This window comes from Gavia stellata, chromosome 27, assembly GCF_030936135.1.
Source record: "Gavia stellata isolate bGavSte3 chromosome 27, bGavSte3.hap2, whole genome shotgun sequence".
In the NCBI taxonomy this organism is placed as follows: Eukaryota; Metazoa; Chordata; class Aves; order Gaviiformes; family Gaviidae; genus Gavia; species Gavia stellata.
This window is the reverse complement of record NC_082620.1, coordinates 2,084,538-2,105,790: the sequence shown is the minus strand read 5'-3', so window position 1 is coordinate 2,105,790 and position 21,253 is coordinate 2,084,538. Positions and strand designations below refer to the sequence as shown.

General features: G+C 45.3%; 1 protein-coding gene across 3 annotated transcripts in view; it reads right to left on the bottom strand.

The window, feature by feature from the left end:
• The window catches only part of PAX7 (paired box 7), a 101,686-nt gene that overhangs the window by 30,873 nt on the left and 49,560 nt on the right, over positions 1–21,253 (bottom strand). For all 3 annotated transcript variants that reach the window (XM_059829958.1, XM_059829956.1, XM_059829959.1), the window contains exons 5-7: positions 20,256–20,455; positions 6,771–6,936; positions 5,975–6,174 (exon numbers count right to left, since the gene is read on the bottom strand). In XM_059829958.1, the coding sequence (XP_059685941.1) occupies positions 5,975–6,174; positions 6,771–6,936; positions 20,256–20,455 (566 nt within the window). The remainder of the gene's footprint in view (positions 1–5,974; positions 6,175–6,770; positions 6,937–20,255; positions 20,456–21,253) is intronic.

Sequence of the window (21,253 nt, the reverse complement as noted above, 5' to 3'; positions counted from 1 at the left end):
AAAAAAACTGGAGTGGAAAAGGAGGAGAGTAGAAAGGGGAAGGCGAGATGGAAAAGGGAGGTGGAGGAACCCAGGACGCAAGGTTGAAGAAAAACCCTCGTGTGGGGTGGCACCCAGGAGCATCAGAGGTTAAAGAATATTAGAAGAACATGTTCCTACACTAAGATAAGCCGGAGAAATGAATCCTTATCCGTCCAAAACCAACCCTTTAAAATTCGAGCGAAAGAAGGGTCTCCTTTCAGGGAAACGGGGAATCCTTAATGCTTCCTCCCTCAGCAACTGTAATGCCAGGATGTTCCCAATCTGCTTTGAGGGATGGAAAGATTAAGAATAATAAAAAAATTGCAATAAAATATGTGTGAACGAGGGGGTAATTGTGGACAAATGCAGCATTCAAATTCATTTTTCAGCTCTTTTACACACCATTTCAATCTTATTTTCTGCTTGTTAATGAGATCTTGTTGGTTGGGGTGGGCACGGCTGCCCAGTATCGCTTGGGTAATTGCACATAATTTTCTCTCTACTAGTGATTTGCATCAGATTTTTTTTTTCTAATTCTTTGCTATTTAAACCCCCTCCTCCCTTTCCCCCTCCCCCCCCAAATCTCACCCTCTCCTCCCCCTCTTTCTTCCCCTCCCCTTCTCCTGGCCCAGCAAGACTCATTTTGAATGCTTATTATAGGCACAGTGTCTCCGACAAAAAAAAAAAAAAAAAGAAAAAAAGAAAAAAAAAAGAACCAGACAGAAGGGATCCGTGTCACTGAAGGAAGGAGCGCTGTCTCGCTGGAGCCAGACACCGCGATGCCTGCTCCCCTCTCGCCAGCTAACATCATGTCCTTCCCAATTGCCAGGTTTCCCAAAAAAAAACAGGGCTCAGCTGGCTCTTCTCACGCTTCTGCCAGGATCAGTGTGCTCCTGACAGGGATTCAGATGATCTCTAATCCCACCCCAACGTGGCTGAGGAAAACATTATCCTGGACAGTGGAAGAGAAGGGAGCCCTGGGACGATGTCAGGAAAAACAAAACTGTGCTATGGTTATGCAGACTAAGAAGGTCCCTGAGTTTAGAGTGTAAATTTGTGGGCAGAGCCTGACCTGTGCCTCAAGTGGCCCTCCAGGAATACTATCAAGAAACAGCGATAAACCAGAAATCATAAAATCTGACTCCAACCTTCACTGGGAATGAATTTGCTCATGGAGCAAAAAGCCACCGAAAGCCCTGAGAAAATTAAAGCAACAAATATGAGATGGTGAACAAGTTTCTCTTGGCTCTTCGTATTTCTGGAATTGTCTTAATCTCTGGGTGATCCTATGGGTTTGTTAAAAGATTCAAAGGTCTCAGAAATAACATGTTATGAAAGTATAGGAAGCACCTGACGTAACTATACCTTAATATGTTCTCCAGCTAGAAAGGAGCCATCTGCAACAAACCAATGATCTTTTGCTTTTGAATAATCCCTTGCAAAACCTCAACATGCTACAGTGAACAGTCAGACGCAGTTAAGATACAGGCTTGTATCTAAAGGGGCAGCAGAAATTTTAGGAGATGAAGCAGTGGAAAAAACCCTCCTAAAAAACAAGACAACATTTTAAAAGGCAGAAGACATGTGCTAGAGATGGAAGCAGCCCAGAATACAGTATAGTCCTGTTTGAAAAGCAGTCAGGGAGTCCTATTTGCAAACAGCAGTCCTATTTGCTGTTTGAAAAGCACCCATGGAATCTCCCATCATTATAAATGGCAGAGGCGCAGTCAAATGTGGCCCTCACTTTTCTCTTTATGTTGACTTGTAACATACTGCTTAATTCACTTAATTTCCTCCCACCTCAGCCTGCACTGCAGCATACGCATTGCTGGAAGGACTGTCAGGTGCTGATCAGGACGTCACTGGACTTAATACTGAGTTTACCACTGTATTGAGCTATTGAGCCACAGCGAGGGGCAATACGCAGCTAGCACAGGTCTGAACTTCAAAACAGATGACGCAAGGTTTGTTCTTGCTGCCAGTGTGAAGCATGACCTGGCTAAGGATGTCTTGGTGCCTGGCCTTGTTCTAGTTGAGGTTGACAGGTATTCTCAAATAAATGGGAAATGATTCCTCTGTGGGACGAAAATGAGTTGGAAATATTTACAATGTATTTATGAAATCCCACCCACCCACGCACACACTGGGTTTAAAACCCACTCTTGTGAGAAACGATGAGACAGAAGCTCCAGGGCCAGCAATCACACTCTGTATGACTGCTAACTGGTTACTCACTCTTCATATTTAACTTTGCTTCGGGTCTCTACATCTTTGCTAAGTTTTGGCACAGACATTAATGCCAGCCTGGAGGCAGTTACAAGCCACTGAGTCAGCCCAGCTGAATCTGTGACAGCTGCTGCTAACCCACGCGACCTTTGGGGAGCGACGGGGACCTCGCTGCTGCGTGTTCCTGCTCCCGGGTACTGAGCTACTTTCTGATAATCCATGACTGCTGCAGCCACCGAGTGCATCCTGACAGATGCAAGGTGACTCATCTGGCTGCAGCTGGCCAGCCTGTGAAGTCCGCTTTCTCAAACCGGCAACACTCAGAGCAAGATCTCTCTCCTACAAAGGCTGTCCCAGCATGAAACCATCACAAATCACTGCTCGGGTTACCCTGAGGTCTCTCCCTAAGGTCTAGGAAGGAATATGACACAAGAGATCACGATAGGTAGTGGTTTAATCATGTGGGACTATCCTTTGCACAAACAAGTCGGTGTTCTTATATGAAGTGGCACAAAAAACATCATCACGGGATGAAGTAGCTGAACACAAAAATTCCCGGCTGACCTCTCACTCCTCAGCAGCCTCAGGTCTGGAATAGAGGCTGAATGGCCTCTAAACTGGGGAAACTGCGTGGAAAATGCTTTGGGGATCCAGCAGCTGAGCTGGACAGGCACAAGGCTTTGTGTGCTACAGGCTGGAAAACAAGCAAGAAACACAGCCATTTCCCACGTGAAGCCTGGGTAAAACTTTCAGCAGTGTCCGCTCTTTCTGTCAGGAGGGGGAGGACTAAAGTGCATGTGTGCGTGGGGGGACCAAGTCCGCAGAGGCCAAATGTAATCCCCTTTTCTCTGTTGTGAGAATGGAAATGCCATGCTTCTCCTCTAGAATTTCAGCTGCCAGCACCAAGCCCGTCTGGTGGATTCTGGCCGGGACACCCAATCCTAGGGTAACTGGATAGCGTGCTGAGCGGCAGCAAATGCTGGGAGCTCTCGGCCAAGCTGGCCCCCACCTCCTTGTCTAAACTGCAAAGAAATCTCCCTCCTGCTGCTGCTAAGGGATGAAACCAGAGAACTGTCTGTTTGCAGCTCAGACAAATTGCCATCATTTTGAGTTCCTAATTTTTTTTCTATCTCCTGAACTCCCTCCTTCCCTGTAGTTGATATTTACCCCTGCAGAGAGCAACCAGATACCACAGAAAGCTGGAGAGGAGGATGAGAGGGTTGAAGTGCAATGGGTTTTACCTGTAATGCCGTGGAATAGCTGAATTATGCACAGATAAGTTACACAGAGCATCCCATATTGAGACCTCACAAAACTTTTACCCACCCTGCTACATAAAAGAGGACACTTCTACGAGTTCCCCTTCATGCCATTAGGGAGTATTTCTTGCATCCTTCCACTAGGAACAGCAGAGGGCTTAGAAAGGCAGGAAGGTAGCACAATAAGTAAATATAAAGCAGTCCTAAAATAATCTGGGTTAGCCTTTCTATGCACAAAAGGAATAGAAGAATTTATATGCTGGTATCTTGGCCCTCACATTATTAAAAGCATTAGGAAAATGGGAATCTCCCCTTCCTGGGGGTGCAAAGCTCTCTTTTCTTCAGGACTGCCAGATAATGTATCCTCTCTTTCCCATACAAAGGGCTTATTGGCTCAGGACTCTATCTTCCCCTAGCCTGAGCCTGGGGGCAGGGTAATTTGGGATAGGGATAAGCATAGAAAAAAGCATTGGTCTGGTCATTTCAATGAGCCTCTGATTTACTGAGCGGGACTAGCAAGTAGATGATGAAGCTACAGAAATGGAAATTGCATGGTGGACTTGCATATGTCTAGTGCTTGCGCAGCTTATCACGTGGATCTCATCCTTAACTTATTCTATGGCGCTAAATTGCACTTGTGATAATCTGAATTAATCATGTGCCCTGGACCATCTAACCTGCAGTCTGCCTTTGAATTCCATACTATGTGCTCATCTCCCAAGCCCAGTGCTATTAGAAATCCCTTGTCAGAAAGATGTCTCCTTATTTCCCCCCCAAATTACTGTTTGAGGCAATATTCAGCCTCATGCCAGTCACACTTCTACACTTTCCATCTTAGGACCATTCAAAAAGCTAGATGTGGGATTTTTATACCATTTCAGAGAAGCTGCAAAATTTCCCTCTTTCCATTGACACTCAATGTTTGTTTTCACACTCGAGAGATCACAAGCTATTGGACCTTAAAATCTATATACCTCTCTGATGTCCCCATTTATTGGGCTCCTCTCTAAACAGTTGTAGCCTTTTCATTTCAGATGCCTACCTAATTTCTCCCTGTAGTTTCAAAATATTTTGCGCTTCCTGCCTTAAATAGCATTATTGGCCACTCTGAAACAACTGCTATAGCGCACTTCATATGTCTCCGTATTTCACAAGTGACCGAGAGCAAAAGTAAAACATATTTGGTACCCCTCCAGGATGGCAGGTACCACACGAATACAAGTCTTTGCTGTTAATTTTCAGCGTACAGTATGTGCCTTGTTCCACTTAAAAGCAAATGTGCATTTGGAAAACAGATTACATCAAGTAAACCAAAGAGAAGGTTAAAGGCTCTATCTAACAAGGTGGCAGAAAATTAGAATTCTTATCCCAGGATAGTGGTAGAGAGAGTGGGCTGTATTCTCAGGTGGCATACATCCTGGCATCTCCACTGACTTCAGTGGAGCTCACCAGCTGAGAACATAAGTCTACTCCCATGACACACACACAGCACAAGCTCAGCACTCTCTAGACCCACTGATGTTGGAGGCTTTCACTTCTCCACACTCCCGAGGCTTGCTTCTCTGCCACACGCAGCACTGAAAAGCCACGCACACAACTGGCAGCAATCTGATCAAACCTGGGACAGGGCCCTTCGGAAGGCAGCTGGGCTGAGGCCTGGAGCACAGATCCCAGAGTCAAGTCGTGGACGCTCTATTCTGAGCTCAGGCAGGGATTTTAAAATCAAGGACGCATTACATGGGGAGGTCGTGGCTGTTGCCTGGTAAACTTAAAACACACATGCTCCATTCTTTTACACAAACAGATGAATGTGAAATGTATCTTTCCTCCTTTAAAGCTTACCTACACCTCTTATTCTGACCTTGTGGAAAGCATTAGCAGAATTGTTTACACGACAGTTTCTCAAAACTAAATCCCAGATCTACATCCCTGTGTTTTGTGGAAGCTCAGATCCATGACGCTTTCCTAAGTAAGGACTTCCCATATTCCAACCAGACTGGGACAAGCTGGCTTTAGCTAATCTCTAGATCAGTCGCCCACAAATCACGGACTACTTCCAAAGAGAGCCTGCAAAAAGTAACTACAAAAGTCAAGCGTGCTGTCACTAGGCTAAAATCCACAATCGAAGGGCCCGCACCTGCACTGGAACTTTTTTGGAGGGCTGAGAAGATGAACACCGATGTTCTAGGTCCTGGTGTTTGCGATTACAGTGGGCTAACCTGAATATGGGAACTAACAAGATACAAATGCTCTGGCAGTACAGTGCTGAGCTCAGGATAGAGATACTGCCGATAAACAAATTAACTAATTGCTTTAACTAGGCAGCCTCCAAGAATTCGTGACACTAACAATAACTCCCTTGTTAACTATAATACACTGTGATAGCCTGAAGCTTGCCCTGCTCTCAGAGGGTCTGGACCAGCCAAATACTGTCAGCCAAAGAAAGAGAATGGAAGCGGGTCACATACCTGTGGAGAGAGGCCATTGCTAACAGGATTCATGTGGTTGGCAGGAGCTGCAGCATTCATGAAGCTGTCCGAGTAGCTGGAGAAGCTGTGTCGGGCTCCGTAGGCAGAGCCAGTGTCAGCAGCGGCGGCTGCAGCAAGCCCTCCCTGGTGCATGGTGGATGGCGGCAGGGGCTGGGGTCTGTGAACAGTGCTTCCCCCATCTGCGGAGAGAGCGTTCAGAGGTAAACAGTCGTGGGGTATTACAGCTGGGACTCTGCAAAGCACAGATTCATGGTTTGGCTATCCTGATCTCAGCTTCTGGGTCCCACCATCTCTGTGCTCCATGTAAACACGAGCATATCATGTGACAGCACAAAATACGCAAATCTGGGATGAAATACCTGAATTTTCTCTTAATTTTCCCCCAGACCGAAGCCATAAATTCTTTTGTAAAGACCAAGGCCAAAGCCAACTGGAATTAGCAATAGTGCTTCCACTAAGCCCCAGTATGGAGTTTTATCCAGAACAAAGGATCGCCTATATGATACTCACTTTGGACTGACGTGCTTTCCATTTCAAAGCTGAGCAGAAAAACCACAGTCATGAGACACATTGACACAGCAGAAAGGACCAGGAGACAGAGGAGAAAACTGTGGAGTTTCCATTGACTTGAGGAAAAACCTGGTCTTCCCAAGTAAAGGAAACCCACCTATGTATTAGAAGAGTCTTAGTGGGATGTCACGAATCAGAAAGGGAAGGGACAATGGGATGATGTAGGGCAAGAGAAGAGGAGCAGCGCAGACGAATGGGTGCTCACCTTGGGAAATGGTGGTTGTTGGGTAGGTGGAGTCCGGCAGCTGGTACGGGGGGAGAGTCGGCATTCCTGTCGGCGGGAAGCCCCCCGGCAGCAGGTGATTGAAAGCCGCAAGTTGGTTCGCTCCTGCCTGTTTGCGCCATCTCGCTCTTCGGTTGCTGAACCACACCTGATGGGGAAAGGAAAGACCATGTGTGACTCACTCTGAGCTGCTGTCCCATCTCACCTGGGTTGCTGATGGAAACGCATCCTGAGTTACAGCACTGGCCAGAAATAGGTTCGAGTCGCTGCCTGACGCAGACTTTGTGAGTAATCGTCTCCGTTCCTCAGTTTCCTTTCTCCCAAATGGCAATACCACTATTGCCCTGTCGCCTGGGTGAAGATACACGCATTTAAAATTGTGAAAGGTACTACTAAGAGCATGGGAGGGTGCTATCGGCAGTAGGGTGAGATGAAGAGGAATAATTTAGCTTGTGTATTCCAAGAGAGTCTACACCAAATAGATGCATTGCTACCACCTGGCCATTCTGCCTTGTTATCTGACAACTATGTGAATTATGCTGAAGGATTAAGTACCATAATAGCAACACGGCTGCACTGTTAGGAGGGATAAATAGACAGATTAGCATCATGGTTTCTATGTTAGACAAGCTAAATAGATAGAACCGCACCGGAGGGAATACAGGGTTTTCTTAGCTTCTCTGTACTGCAGCAAATCACTGTTGTCTGTATGCTAAGACATGCTCTCCTTGCAAGAGGCACTGCAGTGTGCACTAGAATTGTACTGCAGCCAATTTAAATCTCTGTGCATTAAAATAAACCCAGTATTAATGCATGTGCAAAGCTGGGCTCATGTTTCCTATAGTGGCAGTCTACCTGTAAGACTCAAGGGGAGATTTTTCTAAATGTATTTGTCTGCCCTGATGTGTTTTATCACGGGCAATCTCCCTTCTGCATAGCGGAAAGGACTTCTCAAGCTGTCTCGTGGGCTTGGTTTACTTCATTTAAACAGACAGGCTCTCAGGCCCGATCCCTGTTTGGGGTTCAGAAGTATGCGGATAAGCTTTCAAGCCAGATGAGAATGCAGCTGCTGGACTTTGTGAGGCCTAAAGGGCTAGAAAACATGATTGAATTTCACAGCAACAAGAAAAAATGGAGCAAAAATCAAGAGTATAAAGCATTCGGGGCGAAAAAATCCTCCATCAGGCTTCCAAGCTGCTGAACCTCAGATCAGAAGCTGGGGTTACAAGGGTTTGAGGCACTGCAGTCCAAACTGCCCCCACATCTTGTGAACCACAACAAAACACTCTTCCCTAGATACAGCAGAACCTTAGTCCAATGTGCCTTGCACTTCAGACATGATCCAAATCTCAAAGTGGGTATCTTTCTTTGGCCTTTAAATTGAGTCCCCCTGTAAATGGTCACTTGTTAGTTTGCCTTTTTCTTACTGGCACCTGTGCGTATGTATAATTCACTTGGCACGACAAGACAACATGTTTTCACTGAGAGATGCTTATTTAATGGAGTGTCGGCTCTCAGTCCGCATGCACTGCAGTGATGCTTGCTGCAAAAACAAGCATATGCTGAGCTTCACACACAAATTCCTGTGAGGTTCTCCAGATCACAGTCTATTATTGCTCTGTCTACATGTAACTCATCTACTAGTGTGCTGTGGAAACAGTTTGATTAAAAGCTGCTAACGATAGTTGTGTGTGACCTGCTGATAATGGCTAGGAAGGACCTAGTCCTGGGCAGTCCTTCATGTCACGCTGTTATTTACGTCCATGTACAGTGAAAACAAAAAAAGCCTGGTTTCCTTTGGAAGAGCTGGTCTCAATTAAACCCCCTGAAATGTATACAGGGCTGATGTCAGGTCCTTGGCACATAACACGTCTTTTTACAGACCTGTTCCTACTGCACTTCACTACTGGCTGAAGCAGCATAACCTCTTAGCACCTTCCAAAAGTGTGACAGAAATAGGTCAGCTTACATCCGATCTGCATTGATCAACAAAGTCCATGCAGGTCAGAATCTCTGTGTCCATTTTTGGCACCAAAAGTTGCTAGCAAAATCTAGGACAGAGTTAAGAGAGAGAAATGAATGAACATTAAGGTCTGTAGCACTTCACAACCCTTTTATGCAGTCTAATCCGTGGCACAGTTTCTAGGAGCAGTGAGCAACACAAATTAATAAATAACCTCTTGTTTGCCCTGGTCATGCAAAGAGGACAGTCCTGTCCTTTTCTCACGCATGCATGTATGTGTAGTTCATGCTTTGAATTAGGGATGGAACTTGGCTCCTCCTCTTATATAATTTGCTTCCACTTTCACAGTTAAGGACATAAAAACTGAGTATTTCTGTTAGCTGAGCATAAGGAGATAAAGAAACCTTCTCTCTGCAGAGAAAAAGGCCTAGTCCCAGGCTGGAAGAGCTTCCACTCCAAAAAAACCCCAAGATGCTGAGAAGAGCATATAAAATTCAAACACCTGAAGGGAAAACATAACCAAAGCAGCTCTGAATCCAGGAATCGAGAGGAAAGGAGAAATTGAACTCCAAGAACGTAAAAGCCACTCCAGTGATTTCTGACACTTTCCCGACATCACAAAGGGTGGGAAAGTTCCTTTTTTATAACCAAGAGCCAGATGCTGGCAAATCCACTCACAGGATTAGAAGTTCAGAAGAAACATGTGGAGTGAGATGGTCTAGTATGGGACACGTTTCTCCAACAACATCCCCACAAGTACTCGGCTCCCCTGTGGTGGTTTGTCAGTTGGCTTGGCTAACATATGATCAAAACACAACTTTGAAAAGATTTGCGTTGTCTTATGTTACACCATGTGAGGTTATTGTCGTCTGTGCACCAACTCGCACGTTTGCATCCGTTGTTCAGAATTAAAATGCACACGTGTGTACGACTCCTCCCGTCTTGCTTCTCCACATCCAGTTAAGGGTGTGTAGTTCCTTTATTTTTTAAGGGAGATAAAAGGGTACGCTGGATCCTTTTACAACCAGGTAGAGTTGTCCAAAAAGGCCTGTGCACGGGCCGCTCTTGGGGTGTCTTGCATACTTCGGTCTACAATGCGCATGGGCTTGTGAAGAAAGGCAAGCTGACTTTCAAGACAGCGGACTATCACCAGAGAAAGTAAGTCAGTTCTTAATTATGCTACGGGCTCCTTCTGTGACTTTGGAAAAGCTATTGCTTTTCTGATTTGAAGTCAGTGGAAACATTGCTGCATTCAACAAAATTTGGTCCTTACACAACCCGTGCATCAGATCACCACCTCTAAACTGAGGATAAAAAACACGTTTTCTTACAGTTCCATTTATTTCCACAATCAGCCATCTGAGATAGAGGCTCTCTTTAACTGCCAGTAGGCACCATACCCAGTGCAGCAAGATCTCTGTCTTGGCTACAGCCTCATAGCAAAACAAATAATAAATTATAATGATAGTAAATACATGTGCACCAAATGAGATTCACAACTACATGCTTAAACGTAGTGCTTCCTAACAGAGCCTGGCTGGAGAATCGAGCCACAAATAGATTGAAACCTTCCACAAAGAAATTGATAGGATTTATCTTCCTGTGCAGAGGAAGGGACATTTCATGGCCCAAACAGGTTGATTCTGCCCCTTATTTATAACCCACAGAAAAAAAGAAGATCCATTCCAGCTAATGACGTTAGCAGTTCTTTCCCTTTCCCCGCCTTAAAGGTGGCTCAGGCCTTTATGCTTATAAATCATTTTATTGGTAGTTAAAATATAGAGGCTAGAGCATCTAACTGTAATGCGAGGCGCACTTCAAAGGGAACCTCCTTTCATTTCACAACAGTTAAGGTTTTATCAGCCACTAAAGATTCCCCCTGCCAGAGGATCCTGTTACACCATGTTAAGCCTGGGGTGAAGGCTACGGCTGCTAAAACCAGACCGATGAGGAAGAGGAAGAAGTTTTGAAGCTCCTGGTCTGCCTATGAAGACATTGTTCTAGAGGATGCTGGGGCTGCACCACATGAGTTTTATTGCTGGGACAAACGTAGCCAGCGCTTGGGAAAAGGGCTGTGTGAAGAACCCAACAGCAGAAAAACCAGCATGTCAGAAACCTGCTTTTTCTTAAAAAGGCAAGTTCTTCGTGATCATTTGTCTGTGCATAGCAAGGAGATTCTGCGCCATGTAAATGTGCTGCTTTCCAAGGCTACGGAAGTATAATATAGGCCACTGAAGACAACAGTTTATACCTGCTAAAGACATTTGGGGCTTTTGTCCCTATGAATTATCTTCCAAATAATGTATTAAGTAGACAGGAGATGCGTTATAGAAACTGCTCAGCTCTACTGAGGGGAAGCAGATAAATACAAGAACGCCCTTCTGGAAAATAACTTAAAAGAAGATATCCAAGTGAGTTCTTCATGTTCTAGTCATGCCCAGGGTCCAGATAAGACCAGAGTCCCTCACTGTGCTGCGTGCACCTTGCTCAGTATGAAAGCAAGCTGCTACAAGGATCCTGAACGCTAGATGTTCACTGTAGAATATCACTCAATCTGCTACCTTCACCATCCCCTTCACAGATGGGAGTGGGAGGCACGACGAGAGGAAGAAGCCTCTCCAATTCATCACTGTCTGCCTTGCAGAACCAGCTGATTTCAGAGGAGCCCATCCTCCCAGCCAGCTTGGGTTTGGGGCAAAGGTTAGCACTGGTTCTTATTTAACCTGAACGCCTGCACCCAACCCTGCCAACGGCCGGCCCGAGATGTCCCAGCCACTTGTTCTCAACGAGCAGAGCAGCAGAGAAGGGCTGCAGAGACAGCTGCTTGCCAGGATGGGGCTGGACTGAATTATCCCCGCCGCTGCTGAGATATGGGTCAGCTCCCACAATTTGTCAGACAAGGAGAGGAAAGGAAGGTCAAAAAGAGCCTCCTGTGGGAAAGAAAGCCTGTTGTGTTCCTGCTCAGCCTAATCAGGACTTGATGTTGGAGAAAGATAGATGGGATAAATGAGCTCATAAATGGAAACAGGGATGGAAAAGCCAAGTTGTGCCTTTGCTCTTCAGCAGAATGGAAGAGATGCAACATGTCTTTGTTTTCACAGGCCCAAGAGGTTGCAGAAACCAGGTGGAATAGAATCATGTGGCCATTTATGGCCCAAGCACACCAAAAAAAATTCCACCAAAGTCAGATGAGGTCCCTCCCCAGGTTGCATACAGGCAACTGCCAAATCAGGTCCTCTCCGCGTTCTCCTTTGAACCAGGGCAAATCCCTGCAGTGCCTTGCCTTGTCCACACTAGTCATAAATGCTGCAAATCCTGGCCTTCCCAGGAGGCTGATGCAAAAGGCTTTTAGAGGGGAACTCTAACAGCAACAGCAATGAGAGACTGGGGTAGTTATTGCTCCATTCAAATGCCTTCTTTCAGATGGTACTGAGAGTCAGCCCTCCCAGACTGGAAAGGGCTGAGATGCTACAGTGAGTTGGGATCCTGTAAGTCCCTACAACAGTTTAGTAATGATGGCGCTTCCTCTGCCAGGTGCCGAGGAGTGCGAAAAACAGACATCTGAGACATACAAGCATCACTGAGACTACTGAGATAATTCTTTACAGAACAAGAAAAAAGCCCATGAGAGTGCACAGATTTTAGGTACGTAGATGTTTATCTGCACGTGTATCTAGTGACACTTTGGTTCAGTGCCTAAAACGCTGAGCCTCTGTCACTTGTGGGTGATATGGTTAAGATAAATATTAAACAAGGTTAGTGGAGCAGAACAAATGACTCTTCACAAATGAGATTATCCAATGAATTTAGCCTGTATTTCTTCTGGCATACCCCAGTTCCTGAAGCTGTTAGCTATTTATAACAATCTACTGAAGAATTTGAGCAGTTTGTGGTATGTGGATTTTTTTTTTTTTTTTAAACAAACCATTGTTAGCAGTGAAATATTTGATTGTGACATTGATTACTTTACTCTTGCAATATTCTTTCTAATCTTTGAGTGACTCTCTAAGAATTAATCACGTCACAAACACTTCCTCAACCAAAAGCCCTTTAAATGATCATCACAGTATGAACACTTCATAACTGCTAATGGATTTCATACTCCTGACGGGGAAAGAGGAGACAGGAGAAATGGCATAGATCTGTCCACTTTCACACTGAGACATTCTAAGCCCAGGTTTGAACTCCTGGCTTCACAGCTCCATGCCCAACCCTGCCCAGTGGCCCAGCTTTACCACTTACTGTAATATAAGTTAATAATACTTACAAATAAAAAAAAAATATCATTAAATGAAATAGCTATTGGATACTGAATGATTGTTTGCAAATGTTGTGTTTTCCAGCTCTACATTTTACAAACTATGCTTCTCAGTGATTACTTCAGTTGTCAGAGGAAATTCTGTTACAATAAAATAAAATTTAAAATAAAACCTCTGTTTTACTTATCTGTTTATCTCTTTACAAACCCTGTGTCTGAGGATGAACGGGACTTGTGGAAGCTGAAAGACGTCAGGATGAGTCCACTGCTGTCAGAAAGCAGCTGCAAGGTAGTGTATTTTATGAAGTGCTTTCTCTCCGCTCAGACGGCCAAGTCTTAATGGTGTTAGAGTTGCATTTAAACGTTTCAGAAGAGGCTTTGATGTTCACACCTCACGGAGGTGAATGAGATGTTGGGGGGTAGATTTCCTGCTGCTGTTGTTTGGCTAGAGATAGGCTGGGCTTTAACAGCAAACCAGCAGCACATCGATTCCCACTATAAAAATTTTCTTTGCAAAAGAAAAAACTATGAGCTTTTAAAAATAGCTTAAGCGCTACGGGAAGTGGCTCAAAGATTAAAACACCCTGGCAAACCCTCCTCCTGATTATTATAAACATTTTCCATTGTTGACCAAACAGAATCTATTTAATTGGTGTCCCAGTAAACAGAAAGCCTCCTTAGCTGGGGAGATTGAGAATAGATGAGAGCCACGCGTGCTGGCTGCTCGAAGCAACGGCACACTTGCTGACTGGCACACTCTGGGTGGTGGCTCTGCTAGAATCAGAGGTTCAGCATAGGGCATACGAGCAAAGCGTATGAGAAATATTTTGGTCCACGCCCTCGCTGGACTGGAAATTTTGCGATAAAGGTTCCTCTCATAAAACCTCTGGGAGGCCCTATTTGTTTTTAATACAATGGGACAGACACTCTGCTGCTATAAATCAGTGCAACTCCACTGACTTCCATTTAGACCAGCTGAGTGTGCAGTGTTATAGACAAGCGCTTCATCCAAGGAACTGGGATCTCGTTCATTAGTTTGGCCTCTGGGCCCTCTTGCCTTTGTAACAAAATCAAATCATTACCACATTGTTTAGGGGATCCCTTTTTCAGCTTGTGACCGTGAGGCTGGCAGTTCCGCTCCTTGGTCCAAAGCAGACCAAGAAAAGCAGACTCAGACAAACAATCAAAAAAGTCAGTTTCAGGTTTTGCATCTCAACACAAAAATCCACAGTTTTATCTAAAAATCACGTTTTACTGAACTGAATGGATTCCTCCATCTGCAGAAGCCAGCAAGTTCAAAGGAGCTCTTTCTGACATAAATTTCTCCATTTCTTTCATACAGATTCCCTGCCCCACATGTACAAAACAAGCTGGTCTTGTCAAATTATGCTGCAGGTCCTGAAATTTAGATTCATCCCTGTTGATTTCAACCAATCTTTTGCCAGAAGGATTAGGCTTATCATTTTCATCTTGAGTAAAGTATAATATACTTAATGAAATAGTGCTGACTCTCTCCAGCAAGATGCCCTCAGGCTTACATAGCTGGGACTATGTCCTCTATCAGCGGGACATTTCTATTTCCAAGGGGGCTGGTTACTGTAATTCTACTACGAATACCACAAGTGCTGATGCTTTTCTAAGCAAATGCTTAGATACAGACATAGGACGTGCTTGCCATTTTAAGAGATCATGTCTGGCTTTTCCAAAGTTCAGGTGGAAAAAGACTTGCCACTGCAGTTTGGATACCAGGTAATATACTTCACAGTTTGTTTTTGTTTACTTTTTATGTGACTAGTAGGTGGACTGAGGGCTTATGTGGAGCATATTAGCTGGGGCAAGTATGTAATGGGTTACTCTTTTCTTTAACCCAATTGTATTTCTGTTTCTAATTCAGCCTGGAGAGATGTGAAAGAACAGCAGCAATGCCGTGAGACATCAAGCATCAATTCACTAAGCAAACAGAAAGCAATGTTACAAGACTGCAGCTGACCTCTCTCTCTCATTAGCAGCATCGTTCTGCAGTGACATCTCCATAAGACATGAGGGGGAAGCATCTGGACACTCACCATCTCGGCTACATTCAGCCCTTGCTGGCTTTACCTTACAGAGCAGCTTCTTTAAAGCCGGCTGAAACAGCGCACTACCCTCACCCCGACCTCTCCCGGGAGCTGGATTCTGCTTGGCATCGCACCACCAGTCTCTCGACGTGCCTGGGCACACGCACCGGCAGCGCGGTTCTCACGGACCGGCTGCCACAGTGCCAGGGGCTGTTCTCACCATGGGCCATCTATCTGGACGCTCCGGTGTGCGAAAGCACGGCTGGCCCTGTGCCGTGAAAAACGAGGGTGCCAAGCCAGCCTCTGCCAACGAGAGCCCCAACTGCCGGCTCCTCTGCACAGCCTCTCAGTGCCCCGGCTGCTGCCAAAAACACAGGGCAGCTGTTGTGTCATAACCTCATCACAGCCCTCTTCACAAGAAATGTAAACTAGTCGGACCCTCAGGAAGAAAGAAAACATTCTCAGCTGACCTTTAAGGGAGGGGGGATTGCCTCAGAAGAGCCAGTCTGGACACATCTCAAAGGGTTTGGGAAGCAAAACACCAGGCAAACAGCATTAGGCTCCAGCAGCTTTGCATGACTCCAGTTAATGCTCAGAGCCGGGGGAGACCTGCTTACCGTCATACCGTCCCTTCACATAATACCTTCATCTTCAAAAAGCACTGTCTCAAGGAACAGGATAGACCTTTGACCACTGTGACAGCTGGTGAAAGAGCACTGGGGTCCCCACTAGCCCACAACAGAGATATTTGAGAAGTTCCTGAGAAATCCGTGTATTTTCTGAAAAGCAGACTGCAGAGTACTGCTGGTAAACAGTGGTTTTCAGCTTCTTCACACGGAGAACAGAATTGCTTTGTGAAAATTTTCAAGCAAAATTGAATGGAATTTCTTTTCTGGTGCTCCATTTGGCACGTCTGAGCCACTGCAGCATGATCTAGAATATGGCTGTTTGTTTACTACAGTTCGAAACTGTCTCATAAAATACATATTATGTGAGTAGCCTAGAAATGCACCGAGATTTCAGAGACAGAATTGCTCTGAGCCTTTTTATTAAATGAAACATCCATTTTCTCCCAGGCAGAAATCACAACGGTATCCATCATAAAAATGATCAATAAAGCATTGAGTTGCGACTCCTGCTATCTAGTTTAATTTTGTTATTGAAATAACAGTTTCTCAGTGCATGGAATTTCCTGGGGATTAATAACAGACATCAGCATCACAACGCACCCACCCCTTCACACTTCGTATCTATTTCCAGAAAGCACCCACTGCCCAAAGCATAGGAACTAGGATTAACGTACTTGCTAGCGGTATGCATGCTTGTACCCAGCTGCCTGTGGTATGACCAGCTGAATCACTCGCAGGCGATGCTGAGAAGAAAAAGCTGCCATCTATTTTTTGGGAACAATTTTGGTAGATTTCTGGGAAAGATTTTTGAGATAATACTTTGGAGCCTGCCACATCTGACTCATTTTTGTTGGGTTTGTTGGTAACTAGCCTTAAAAAAGCAATACATTTGGGCAAACAGGTCCACAAAGGGGATTGTCTAGGAGAAGGACTCCCTAGACCCATGACTGATGTACCTGGTGTCTCTCTTGACATTAGCATTGCTTTGAGAAGTCATTTCCACACCTAGACAAGAATTTCCTGACAGAACTATTTTCCTAGTGAAAAACACTGTACGGACCAAAGCTAAACTGTTTGTGAGAAAAGGGTTGTTCTGAAAAATGTCCGTTCTCTAGAAATGCCGGGGAGCAAAGTTTCAAAATTATCACAGAATCCCATTTAGGGGGTTTTTCCATATAAAAAACGTTGACATCATCAGTTTGGTAATTGCAAAAACCGGTGTGAAACCCCAAAATACATTCAAGATCAAAATCAAAGCTTCCATTAAATTCGCTAAGTGAATTGCTTAGCTGTTAGACTTAATTTTTAAATCCATGAACGCTTGGCATTCAACAGATTGTTTTCTGGAAGGATGGAAACGGGAGCTTGCAGATGGGCAAGAATTTCTTCAGTACTGGACAATTAGTGTGGACACATGAGTCAAGACATTGCATTGCACAAAAACAAGTCAGTGGGAATTTCCACTGTTGGCCTCGCTGGGCATGGATTTGGCACTGTAATCCTGATCCTTCCGGAAATCCATGGCAGTCTTGTCCCCGGCTATGCTCAATTTGGGATTAACCTTTTAATGGCTCGTACCTTTGGGTGTCTTGAAGTCTGAATGCTGGAATCCTGCATCTCAACCACACAGACACTGCAGTGACCTTGCAAAAATATTGCTCACCCTCCCGTGATCTTCCTAGCAGATGAGAAACCGGAGCCTGGAACTGCTCCCCCCCACCACCCCCTCTTGTTGCTCAGCTTGTGAATTTTATTAGCTGTCAACGTGTCAAACTTCCACTTAGCTGGACAGCTGCGTGACCAGCCAGACTCTGAGGCCTGCCAATAAAGTTTAACAGAGCTATCAGCTTTTCACGTGGAAGAGATTATGGTACGTAAATACTCAGGTATCAGAGACAACGAATGACACTTAGGTAAGTTCACCTTTCACATCGTGAAGCAAAGAGAGGTGAGAAGAAGAAAGAAGCAAAGATAGACAGGCCGGCTTATTTCTGTTCAGCGCTTGTACAGTGATGAGCAAAATGGGATTCCAGTGCAGGGATGTTGTGTATATACGGTACAGTAAGAAAGCCTGCTAGCAACACCTGTGCTGCGGTTTAGAGACTTGGGTGTGACCCGGGGAGTGTCCAGCCACGGCTGCGCAGCAGACAGACGGCACTGAGATCAAGAAGATGGATGAAACAATGACCAGACATTGAGGAGCAGCGAAGGCTGCTCTCGAGTCTCTTCTGTGACTATGGGTCACAAAATGCTTTTCATACGTCTGCCTCCCATTTTACACGCTAACATAATCAGCTTTTGGGGACAAGATAGATGGGTGGATGTTGGCATGGTCCTTAACACCCAGAAACCCTGATCTCAGCTGGCCCTAGTGTTATTACAGCCATCTTTAATCCAAAGCACGTCTCTTGGCCTTAAAAACTCTGTTGAGACAGGAGTAAGACCATAAGGTGGTAGAAGATTCCCTGCTGGACGGATACATGTGTGGATGTGTGTGGCTTTTTTTTTTTTTTCCACAAGAACTTGATTGACTAATGTTTGTAGGTCCCGAGAGCCAGTAAAAGATCTGCTCTGATATCCAGAAAATTTTACAAGAGGCGGCAGGCTTAAAAGTGGTGGGAAGAAGCTGACTCTGCCAGGATGTCGGAATGAGAAAGCCATCAGGAATGTGCCTTGGAGAACAGCTGCTACTAGAGCCCTGGCAGGAACCTCCACGCAAGCTGCCTGGGAGCAAGTAGGGGGATTCAGAGATCACAGCTTGAGACGAGGGAAAGGTTCTTTATTTATTTATTTATTTAGCTTTCCCTTTCTCTGCTTTCGCCTCCCTCCCTTCTCCCAGCCTTGTCACAGTGAGGTCAGAGCACCTTGGAAAAGAGAGAATCTGCCTCTGGTTTTTGCACTCTCTGGCACTTCAGGGCTTTTCCCTTCCTCCCCAGCATGCCCTCATCACGGCTCCTGCAATGCACGTTTCTCTCACCCCATAAGAAGGTGTTACCTAAACTCTGTTTTCCCCTGAAACTCCTTTTTTTTAGTCTGTTTGCCACAGAAACATCTCTTTTTATTTCCTCCTTAATATCTTATGCCCATCTACAACAAGCAAGACCAATTAGAAACAGAATATGCAAAACAAAAATGGGGGAATTTACACTTTCCAACTTTTGCTAGCTTAGTTGCCTAAATGAGCCACTTTCCCAGGCTCCATCTATCTATGAACCTACATGGCTAGCAAATTAATACTATCACTGTTGAACACCCTGGCATGGTCTTTTGGCTAAGATAAAAACTAGAATGAGCTTAAAGTCTGCTAGATTTTCCTTTTTGCAGTCTCCATAGCCACATCTTGAGGGATGATGGATTCAGGAAAATCCAGTACCTCTCAAGAGAAAGCTGGAAGAAGGTGAGAGGCCATCTGCAGCACTGCTGCGACTGGCCTAGCACTTCTTTGGGAAACAAGGTTAATGGAAAAAGGCCTTAACCAGTGAATGTCCCAGGTGTGGGGGGAAATGTCCATTCCCAGACAGCTGGTGGAAAACAGCAAAAAATTTTGGTGGTTTTGGCTTCTGAACAAGCACATCAAGCTCATTATCTGGAGAACCACAGAACACAAAAAAGCCTGTTTTGTTTTGGAGGAGCTGGTTAACTGACTGAGAGTTTCCCTGTCACAAGCCTGGAGCACTCTTTCCCTCCTCTCTCAGTGCGCGCAATTCCACTCTCGGCTGCATGCACAGAGACCCCTGTGCTTCTCCTGAAATCTAATCGCACTGGCCACACGGAGGACGGACTGCTGGGGTCTCCATTTCACTTCTTTAACCCAGCACAATCCTCAATCCCTCCCCCTTTCCTTCCCTTTCCCCAGGGGACTCTATTATACCCCCCGATCTGTTCACACTCCTTATCCCTCTGCGTGTTTGCACACACTGCTGACCCAGCCTTTATCTGGAAGACATAAGGGTCTCTGTGTGGAGTTCCCACAAGGGCTATTAATCGTGTAGATGTCAGAGTCCCCCGGCTCCAAACCCTCCCTTCCTGCTCCTCCCCTCTTCTTCCCTCCCTCCCACCCTTTTTGTGCTCTCTGGAGATCGAGGAAAAAAAGTTTTATGAAAATTCACACACAGAACTTGCAAACTTTGCAAAATATGATCTGCTCCCCTGGGCAAGGTTGGTAAATGGTGTGATTTCTCCTAAAACACCAAATACAAACATACACACACTCTGCTTCCTCCTAGGCAAATGGAGGAATTTCCTTCAACAGAAAACAGAGCTAAATGCCTTGCCAAGTTAGGGAAAGTTTGGCTCCTGATCCCAACCTGGATGGAAACCCTCCAGCTGGTACCTCTGCAACGGGCCAAATCCAAATGGCATATCTGCAAATCCATGGGAACGTGGGAATCTGCAGAACTGGATTTAAGTCTCAGATCCTTGTGGATGTGGCTCCAGAGAAGCACGTCCACATTACCACCTTTCAACACCCTCATCCCCCGCACTACCCTCTCCTTCCTCAAAGTAAACAAGAAGCTGTGCCACCAGGCTGACTTGTCACACACTGGCTCTAGTCCTTACCTGAACTCGGGCCTCAGTGAGCTTGGTTCTCTGAGCTAGCTCTTCTCGTGTGTAGATGTCTGGGTAGTGGGTTCTCTCGAAGGCTTTCTCCAGCTCCTCCAGCTGCTCAGCGGTGAAAGTGGTTCGACTGCGGCGTTGCTTGCGCTTCAAAGGCAGGTCTGGTTCGGATTCAACGTCAGAGCCTTCATCCAGCCTGTTACCTGGGGTGGGAAAGAAATGGGAGATGAGGTTTGCGTGGTTAAAAGCCACAGGGAGAAAGGCTGTTGGAAGAGTTAAACAGCCCAGCAAAGTAAATCTCGGTTCTACTGTGATGGCGTCCATCAAAACAAACACTCTGTCTATGTACAATACATCCACCAGTTTTCTACTATTTCTGTAGTTTCCTGATATTCTTTTCCCCACTTTGTAAAAAGCCCACCCATCAAAATCAGAACTGTTTGCAGGAAAGGGATGGTTCAAAGTCCAATATTCAAACTGCTACAGTGAAAGAACTTCCAGTTGTTCACTTATTTCAAGAAATTTCCATTTTTTATTAGAAATGACTGTGTTTCAGAGTTGCCCATTTTACATTGAAAAGATGTAGAAGCTGAAATGAGCACGTAAAAAAATTCAATGCACGATGCTTTGACTTGCGCAGCCTGATTTGCTCTTGTGTTTTGTCAAGTATCAGTGTTTGAGATTTCATTTTTTTTTTAAACCACTTCAGGAAGAAAAAAAGAAATATTAGGAATTATTACAGCTGGGAAAAACCTTTCCAACTCGGCTTCACCTCTGGGTCAGGCTGCCCACAGAAGACAGTTCCCCTTCGCTTAACTTCCCAAATTCCAGCAGGAGTTTCGCACAAGGCCAGACTCCTACAGCATTAAGATGCCAGGAAATTCCTTTACCAATGCCTAATTGGTCACTTATATCCTCCACCTTCACTTGCCCTAGACCTCTGCCTTTCCCTTCTCCCTGCCTTGAGCCCTGGACCACATCTATTGCCTCCTGATGCCCTC